The sequence below is a fragment of the Chrysochloris asiatica genome, unplaced genomic scaffold, assembly GCF_000296735.1.
Source record: "Chrysochloris asiatica unplaced genomic scaffold, ChrAsi1.0 scaffold00067, whole genome shotgun sequence".
In the NCBI taxonomy this organism is placed as follows: domain Eukaryota; kingdom Metazoa; phylum Chordata; class Mammalia; order Afrosoricida; family Chrysochloridae; genus Chrysochloris; species Chrysochloris asiatica.
Window position 1 is genome coordinate 9,744,040 of NW_006408585.1, and position 9,944 is coordinate 9,753,983.

Genomic DNA, 9,944 nt, shown 5'->3' on the forward strand with positions numbered 1-9,944 from the left:
CCTTGGTTTTAAATGAATTCCTTATTTAGCAACATTAATCTAACTATATATATATCTTAAAAAAATTTTTCCACTTTAAAAAACACATTCAGACTTACTGAGTTGAAAGCTCCACTTGTACGTCCTAGGAGATGAATTTGGATGTTTTTCTCTGTGCTTATCTTTTTCTCCATCTTTAATGTGAGGGGATATTCTTGCAGGAGATCGTGCGAGCTTCTGTGGTTTTGATACGTTAAGATGCTTTACTGGGGTACATTTACTTGAATTGTCTATGACAGGAAGATCTTCGCTATCACTGCTTTGTCCTGTAACAAGAAAGAATTGACTTCAGAGATTATAAAGGATAAAAATTTCAAATATTAAATGCAACAGATACTAATGGCTGGCTACATAACATGATGAATATAATTACTATCACTGGATTGTACAAGTAAAAAATATTGAAATGGCAAATGTTCTGGTTCATGTATATTTTCTATTTAATAGTAAGAAAGATTATTTGGGATGGAAAAAAAAAAAAAACAAAGGAACAGTAGACTCAGAAATTACACCCTACAGAAATAATACACAATGTACAATTTGTTGCTATTAGGTGCCAACAAGTTGGTTCCAACTTATGTACAAGTGTGCATAGTCCTGCACCGTGCTCACAATTGTTGCTCTTTGAGCCCACTGTTACAGCCACTATGTCAGTCCGTCTCATTGGAGGGCTTTCTCTTTCGCACTCACCCTCTACTTTACCAAGCATGATGTCCATCTCCAGAGACTGGTCCTTCAGGCAACATGTCCCAAGTGAGACTGAAGTCTCTCTCCTCACTTCTAAGCAACATTCTAGCTGTACTTCTTCTAAAATAGATTTGTTTGTTCTTCTGGCAGTTCAGGTGTATTCTTCACCGAACACTATAATCCAAACATCAGTTTTTCTTCGAACTTCCTTTATCGTCCAGCTTTCACATGCATATGAAGCGACTGAAAATACCATGACTTGGGTCGGGCACATAGTTAAATCCTTAAGGTGACATCTTTGCTTGTGAACACTTTAAAGAAAGCTTTAGCAGCCATATTTGCCCAATGAAATACATTTTGTGATTTCTTGACTGCTGAGTCCATGGACATTCACTGTGGATCCAAGTAAAATGAAATCCTTGGTAACTTCAATCTTTTATCTGATGTTGCACAAAGTTCATAATGGTTCCCCAAAAAAGAAAATCAATGTTTTTCTCTTACAATTTTACTTCCTTTTTTCCACCAAGCTATATATTCTACATACCCCCCTGCTCACTATCAAAAGCCAACTCTGGTTATTACTACAAAGGCAAAATTAGTATTACACACTCAACTTTCCAGCCCTTCTCTTGTTTTCAGTCTCAAAAAAGAAGAAACTTTCTGGAAAACTGGATCTCTTCAACTTCATGTCCTCTCAGCTCCCTGAAGCCAATCCAAGTTCGTTTATCTTCAATTTCTTCCTTTCCCAGGGAAGAGTTCCCCTTTAGTTGGTACCCCTCTCCTTCTTGTTAGGGTCAAATTTCCCACGAATAATGATCTGCTTTCCTTACCCCAATACCAAAAACACCTCTGGACTCTTGTTATAGTCTCATGTATTTACTGTTGCCTAAATCAATGAATGCATTTTAATCCTTCTTGAATAGCAAATCAAACTTCTTATTCAAATGCTAGCATATTTACTGATTTACATTTAACTCTGGTCAGTGTCTACTCTGCTCTTCTTGGCTCATATAAAGGGATACCCCACATAATTCTACTTTTGGTGGTTTTCCTTGACCACTATTTTTTAATACTGGGTTATCTCTAATTCAACATTCCTCAAATTACTCTTTAAACAATCTACAGCTACTTACATATTTCATATCTCAGTTAACAATTTTACTATTAATAAACGAGTAACAATCTAATGAAAGATAATGTAATCCTAGTGATTTATATCATTGTGGACTGTTAACAGTGACATCAGTGGTTCAAACCCATCAGTCGTTTCTTGGAAACCCTATACAGGGTTACTGTAAGTCAGAATGACTCGATGACACTTAACAACATGATTTTTATTTACCAAACCACTTTAACTGAGTCCTTCCTTCACTGCTATAGTAATCCAAAGATTTTTTCAGAAGAATAAAACTGAGTATCTCCTTCCCCTGTTAAAATACCTTGAATGGTTCCTCCCTATAAACAGTAATCCTTTGGCTTACCATTTTAAATAACCATTTGCAACCAGCCAATCAATGAACACACTATCTCCCTTGTTTATTTCAAAACCATCTTCAAATTTACACTTGTAAGAATAGTACAAACCACGGTTTCCCTAAGCCATGTGAGTACTCTCATCATGTCATGAAGTCTTGTCACACTCAGGAATATGTGTGTGTATTTCCCAGACACAAGGATTTTTTGTGTTAGTTATTCACTGCTGTATTACAAAGCAGCCTAACATTTATGAGCACTTTAAAACTACAAATGCTTAATATCTCACATGGTTTCTGAGAGTTGGGAATCTGGGAGCAGTTTGGCTGTGTGGTCTGGCTCAGGGCATCTTGAGAGTTTGTAGTTAAACTTTGAGCCAGACCTGCGGTCTCTGAAGGTCTGACAGGAGCTGGTGGATCTGCTTCCAAGATGGCTCCCTTCTGGAGCTGTTGGCAGGATGCCCTCAGTTCCTCACCACGTAAGACTCTCCACAGATTCCTCACAACATGGCAGCTAGTTTCCCCCAGAGTAAGCGATACAAGAGAGAACAAGAATTTGCAAGACCTTTTATGACTTATTCTCTGGAATCATACATTGTTGCTTCCCTTTTGTTAAAAAATGAGACCCTAAATTCAACCCACACTCAAGGGGCTAAAAATTAGGCACCAGCTAATTGAAGGAAAAAAACATCGAAGAATTTGTGGACCTGATTTTTAAATCACCGCACTGCTTTTACAAGACCATAAGACATGGGCGGCGGGGGGTGGGGGTGGGTTCAAAAAGTATGTGGAAAATGGAATGAAGAGATAGTGAAATTTTTCCATGAACTTTTTGAAGCCCCCTCACATAACCATGAAAACCAGGAAAATAACATACATATCTTTTGTTGTTGTGTACTGTCCAATCTATTGTATGAGACAGTAAGTAAAACTATTCCTTAGGGTTTCCTAGGACAAAATCTCTATGGGAACAGATCATCAACTCAACTCTTTTCTCCCTCGGAGCAGCTGGTTGGTTCACACTGCCGACACTGGGTTAACAGGCAAGCACTTAACGATGGCATCACCAGGGGTCTCACCTAATTCTCATATCCCATGTGTCAACTGACCCCAAAATGTCCTTATAAGAATCCAGGTGAGCATGATCTAGCACAGTTAGCTGTCCCGTCACCTAAGTCTCTACAATCTAGAGTTTTCTGTCATTCCTTGGGTTTCGTGACCTTAACACTTTTGAAAATTTGTTGTTTTTTATTAATGCCATCAAGTCAGTTCTGACTCACAGGGACCCTGTATAGGGTTTCTGAAGAGCGGCTAGTGGGTTTGAACCGCTGTCCTTGTGGTTAGCAGTCCAGTGCTGATCTTACAGTGGCATACCACGAGTCTTTTATAAAATTACAGGAGACTTGTTGAATAGCCGATCCATCAGTTTAGACTGAGCTGGTGGTTTCTCATGGTTAGATTCAGATTATGCATCTTAGACAGGAGTAGCACAGGTATGTGATGCTATGTTCTCCTTGTTTCATTCTGTGACGTGATACATGATTTCAATTTGTTCCAAACTGGTGGTGGTCTTTGATCACTTGAGTAAGGTGGTATCCATCAGACTTTTCCACTGCAAAGTCACTCTTTGACCCTTTGTAATTCCTGCTCCCTTTCTAGTCTCATCTCCTATCACTCTTTTTCTAACTTTAGAATTGCATTGTCCAGCTATACAGCCATATGTGCTACTGACAACTTGAAATATTCCTCAAAGATTTTCCTTTGAAATGTCTTCTATATGAACTATATGCTTTTCCCTGGAGTATGTGTCTAATGTTACTTAGGATTTCCCTTTCATATATGCAAAAAGCTGTCTGCATAATTCAGAGTTAGAATGAAATTTTGTCAATATCAATCACTTATTTCTACTACAGTTTATTCCTAATTCTATTCTTTATTGTGTTGAAGTTTTTCATATAATCTATTTATATTGATTTGTGCATTTTTTGTTGTTGTTGTCGAAATCAAAATTATCATTATTTCTTCCATGTGTTAAAATTGCTATGATGGTATTTACAAAGCAGCCTTTTCTAACTTATAGGAAAACATTCCAGCTATAAATGTAACCTTCCTATACTTTTAAAACTACAGAAAATATTCCTTTTCTTTTAGCCAAGATCCCCAAATATGCCCTTCTAATATCAACCTTTCTTATATAATAAATACAGGAGAACGGTGGCTCTGTAGGAAACACACTGGGCACTGAAGCACAAGGTAAAGGGTTCAAGCCCACCAGCTGAAAACTGGGACAAATATGAGGCTTTCTGCTCCCACAAAGATTTACAGCCTTGGGAACCCTAAATAGGATCACTATGAGTCAGAACTGACTTGACAGCACTTAACAACAGCATGAGAAATACAAATTAAATATAAGCCTAAAAAGAGAAACTACAGCCATCCCAGGTCAAATACAGTATGGCAAGCACCTTCAGGTTTAAAGTTAATGGCAAAACGGCTGTTTTCAGAACATACTAAGCCAAATTTATGTTAAGTCTAACATAAGCTGCTGAAAATATTGGCATATACTAAAACCAACATTAAAAAGCGCCAACCTGCTCCATTCTTTTCATTTTTGGGTACAGCACTTGTTCGCTTTGGCGTTCGCTTCTGCTTTTTTGCCAACAAGCCACTATTTCCATCGCTTGGCCTTTTCTGACCTGCAATAAGAAAAAGAACTTTAAAAAACAAAAAACACACACATAAACAAAGGGCACACACATTAGTCCACCTGTCTATAATTACGTTGTATAATTAGCGTAGTGGTTACGAATCGGGCTGTGAACCTTAAGGTCAGCGGTTCGAAACTACCAGCCGCTCCGCGGGAGAAAGATGAGGCTTTCTACTCCCGTAAGGATTTATATCCTTGGAAACCCTGTACAGGGTCGCTATGGGTCGGAACCAACTCGACAGCACTTCCAGTCATCTCATACTAGATGGAGGAAAGAAAAGAAGTGAAAGTAAACAGTAAGAACAGTATTTCACAAATTCTCTACAAACTTATTTTTGGTTGTTATACAAAAGCATCCCTACCCACCCCCCCACCCCAAGACAGTCCTTACCCTTGTCTCTGCTCTCTCTCTCTTGTATGATTATACTACAGGTACTAGCAGTGACGCTGGCTTCAAATCCGTTGGCTGCTTCCCTCTCACAGAGACCTTCTTGAGATTCCTCAGCAATACTATCAACTTCAATTGTAATATCACTCTCACTTTTTATACTTCGAGACTCATCTTGACTGAGAGTGAGAGGCGATGCTACTGAAAAGTTATGTTGGACCACAGGAGGTAGGGAAGATGGAATTGAAACCAAAGAATTTGATTCAGAGCTTTCTACCACCACATCCTCAATACTGTTCTTATCTTTTTCATCCAAATCGTCCAAATCGACCTCATGGCAAACCAAGGTCTCAGGCCCAATCAGAGGCATCAGATCCTCTTCTTCTTTTAGTGGAGTACTTACAGTTTCTTCAGCTGGACTATCACATTTTTCACTAGCCAGTTCTTTAATGCATTGATTTGACTCAGCTATTAATGACGGCATTCCCTCATTTTCTGTTTCAAAGTGCTGTTCAAAATGTAAATTTTTCACCCCCTCAGATCCCATACAATCACTGGTCCTTTCTTGAGATAAACTATTTGTCATTTCCATTCCATTCTCAATTTTTATTTTTTTCTCTGGCGATTGTCCTAGTATTTTCCGTTTTAATTTTTTTTCTTTTATGCATTGGTCAATTTCATCTTCTGTAGCAGAAGAAAAGTCTTTACTGTCCAATGAAGGAAATTCTAGATTCTGAGCTTCCATTTGAGGTTCACATACTGCTTCATCCTGGCTTAATGATGAGATCTTTATAATTTCTAATGAAAGATCTTTTGTCTTGCTCCTTCTTCCTTTTCCTTTAGGAGATTTTTCTACCTCTTTCTTAACTTCTACGACCTGTTCCACTTTGTTTCCAAAAATCTGTACTATTTGTTCATTCTCTCCAACTTCTAACTTTAGGGTTTCTAAAGGTTGCATTTGAGTCCTGTCATTTTCTTTTAGCACATGTACAATCTTGGGATTTTCTTCATCCAGTTTATCATCATTTAAATTTTCATTTTTTTCTATTTCTTCTTTAATATCAGGAGAAAGTTCTTCATTCATCAAATTCTTTTCCAAAGGGTCTTCTGTTTCACTATCAGATGAACAAGAATCTGCAAGAGGAAATATTATTATATTATCAAAGGTTTCTATTTTAGTTACCAATGTAGTTAATAAAAATCTCACTAAGAGCAAATAAAGCCTTAATCATACAACTTCTGAATAACTGCTTGTAGAAGCCTGTTATATAAAACCAGTTATTCATTTGTGCCAAAAATTGAAGTAGAGGTTATTTCAAATGAAGCTTCATGTAAAAGCCCAATGCATAGCAAATATTACAATCTTAATTCTGTATACAGCCCTGTTTTGCAATTTTCATTAACATCCTAGGCAGGCTATAATAGCACTTAGAAAAATCAAATGATTTTATATACTGAAATATAAAATTAATATGCTAAGTAATCTAATTACTCAGATTAATAAGTAATCTTATTAATAAGTAATTACTAAGTAGTTACTCAGATTAATAAGTAATCTAACTACTAATTAATAAATGTGATGGCCATTTTGTATTCTAAGAAAGGACTGTGACATTTGACTTAAAATAATTCTGGGAAGAAGAGACATTCAAAATGAATAATTTAAATTCTTAATACACTATATATTCCTATAAAGAATAAATACAAAAGTAAAGGCAAGCTATCTTCTTGCTAAATAAATTAATTTGTTAAAGGGAATTTTTCAATATATAATAAAATTCGGTGCAAAGATTGCCAGGTAAGAGCTATAAAATAAAACACTGCCATTCGGTGCTCCTAGCCTAAGGAAGTCCAAAAAGAAAACCATAAATTCTTTTTTTTTTTTTTTTTTTATTAAATGAAAGAGTTCATAGTCAAAATTTCAATTTGCAGTTTTATCATACATAGAATATAGACTTCATTTGTTATCATGGTAAAAACAAAGGTCTTTTATGTGGTAGTTTAGCAAGGCTTCCACATACACTATGTAGGTTGTATACTGTTGGACTCCTGGTATGGCACTGTAGGATCAGCACTGGACTATGAACTACAAGGTCAATAGTTCAAACACACCAGCTGCTCCTCAGAAACCCTATAGAGAGTCACTATGAGTGAGAACTGACATGACAGCACACCACCACTCTCCCTGGGTATTACCTCTAATAGGTACACTTCATCAGCATCTTGCATTTCTGTACTATCATGGCTTTCCAGAAGATGGCAGTAAGGAGAAACAAGAATGCTCTCTTCTAATTTACACATGAGAACCATGTGGCAAGTTTTCTTTTTGGAGGAAAAAATTTTTTACATTTCTTCCTTTTTAATTTTAATTAAATTATTTCACGTTTATTAAACTACATGGAAAAACAAAGGTAAGAAAGTAGAAAAGAGGTAAGTGAAGATTACGATATAATCAGGTATGTGCATCACAAGCCTATTCCATAGTGTTTGTGCATGCTTTGAGCAACAAGGTCTGTGATTTGTTGAAAGATCTTGGGTCAACAGCACTGAATTTATAGGCGACATCATTGTGCACTTTAAAGGCAGCAGAACACAAACTAGGAAGCACAGCTTACCAAATCATGCTATATCACTAAAACGTTACATAAAATGCTTTTATAGCATAATAAACATTCTCTTCAAATCCAACTCTGTAATTTGCATCAGGTTAGATTAAAACCTAGAAGACATACTATGAATCTCAAACAACTGAAGTTTCTTATTATTTATATGGCTGCTTTTGGACAACTCTGTGTTCCTCAAAATTGAGCACTTTCCATTTCATTAGACAGAGGTGAGCTGTCTGGTGCAGAGGTGGACGGTAAACACTTCAGGTACCTGATTTCCCGTCACTGTTTGGTGTCTTCGACAAACCATACGGCATGTTTGATGAAAGGGTAGATTTTAAAGGCGGTCGTCCACGTTTTGTCTTCTGCCTTTCCTCATCCCTCTTTTCATCCTTTTCCATGTCTTCTTTATTCTGGATAAAACAATAAAATACATGTATGAAAAGGACCAAATGCCTCAGGAAGAATGAACATTTTACTTCTCTAAGGAAAACTGTAACTCCGACAGGTTAGATATTTTATATGCCAACTACTGTGGCGCTGTGGGCTAATGTGTCAGACTGCAAAGTCGTTTGAAATGCAGGGTTCGTTGGTTCAAGCTCACCAGTTGCTCCTTGGAAACCCTATACAGGATTGCTATGGGTTGGAATCGACTTATCGGTACTTAACAACAACAACAATGTATGGAGCTCTAGGATAAGCACTGGACTGCTAATGGCAATGCTGGAGATTCAAAACTACCAGCCACCCCTCAGAAGCCTTATATAAGGTTGGTATGAATCTGAATCAACTCAACAGCACTTAATAACAATGTGTGCTTACAGAAAGAATTAAAACAGTATTGCTACTAGGGTTCATGTTTATTCCAAACAAAATGTCTTTGAGATCAGTGGATGGCTTGCAGACAAGTTCTCTCAGTAACACACTTGTCTTAATCTAATTTAAAAAAAGGCCCAATCAAAGCATGAAAATGCTTACAGCAAAAATAAACATTCTGTTCAAATCCAACTCTGTATTTTACATCATTGAGAATAAAAACCTATGAGATATACTATGAATCTCAAAAAAACAAGTTATTTTAATTATTTACATGGTTGATTTTTGACATCTCAGTGTTCCTCAAAATAGCACACTGACTTCTTTCTGTATATGGATCCTACAGCTGACCTCTAGTTCTCTGAACTTGAGCCAGCACCCTGCCAATCCTAGGTGACGTCAACAGTCTGCCACCTTAGCTGTCAACCTTGGATTCCTTTGCCTTTGTAGCCTGAAGCCAGCATCCTGCCATTGGACCTGCTAATCTTGAGTTCATCAGCCCCTTCAGCTATATGAGTCAGAAGTCTCCATCCTGACATGTGGTCCACAGACATGGAATGTGCCAGCCTCTCGAATTGTCTGGGCCATTTCTCTGAGATACATGTCTCTGTGTAAGACAACAACTAACGGGCTTCTGATGGGATCTGCAGGGCCAGTTAAGGTCAAGGCAGAAAGGTCAGCTTTGAAGGTCATGCAGAGTTTGTTGGCTGGGATTGCAAAGGGGTCATCATGACAGATTTTCTTAAAGAGCACAGGAAGATGACAGGGAATTATCATGAAGAAGTTTTAAAAAACTGAAAAGTGCTTCCTGATTCTTCGAGGGTAGCGAGGGCTCTTTCTCAAATTTTGTTAGCAAACTTTATCCCACCCACCCTACAACCCTAATCTTTTCCGTTCCTGATTGTTTTTTGTTCGCAGATCTCAAAGAACATTGAAAAGGAATACAATTAGAGCTCATCAAGTATGCCAACACTGCTGTGTTGATGTGGTGTAAATCGGAGTGGAGAATTCTTTGGGAATGGGTTAGAGAACTGGAAACACCACCTTCAGAAACATACAAACCTAAATAGCTGCACATTTTTATTTTTTAAAATAATATTTTGTGAGAGAACAAACAAGATGGCGGATCGGGTGGACGTATAGCAGAGAGCTCCGCCAACAACAACACAGAATTCCCGACCAAGCAGGCTCACGGGCTGGTCCCAGAACTCTGAACCACATATAAAGGA

General features: G+C 37.5%; 1 protein-coding gene across 1 annotated transcript in view; it reads right to left on the reverse strand.

The window, feature by feature from the left end:
* The window catches only part of ARID4A (AT rich interactive domain 4A (RBP1-like)), a 79,403-nt gene that overhangs the window by 3,847 nt on the left and 65,612 nt on the right, over positions 1-9,944 (reverse strand). Inside the window, exons 18-21 of the mRNA XM_006864640.1 lie at positions 8,171-8,312; positions 5,297-6,427; positions 4,790-4,894; positions 99-305 (exon numbers count right to left, since the gene is read on the reverse strand). Coding sequence (XP_006864702.1) covers positions 99-305; positions 4,790-4,894; positions 5,297-6,427; positions 8,171-8,312 — 1,585 coding nt within the window. The remainder of the gene's footprint in view (positions 1-98; positions 306-4,789; positions 4,895-5,296; positions 6,428-8,170; positions 8,313-9,944) is intronic.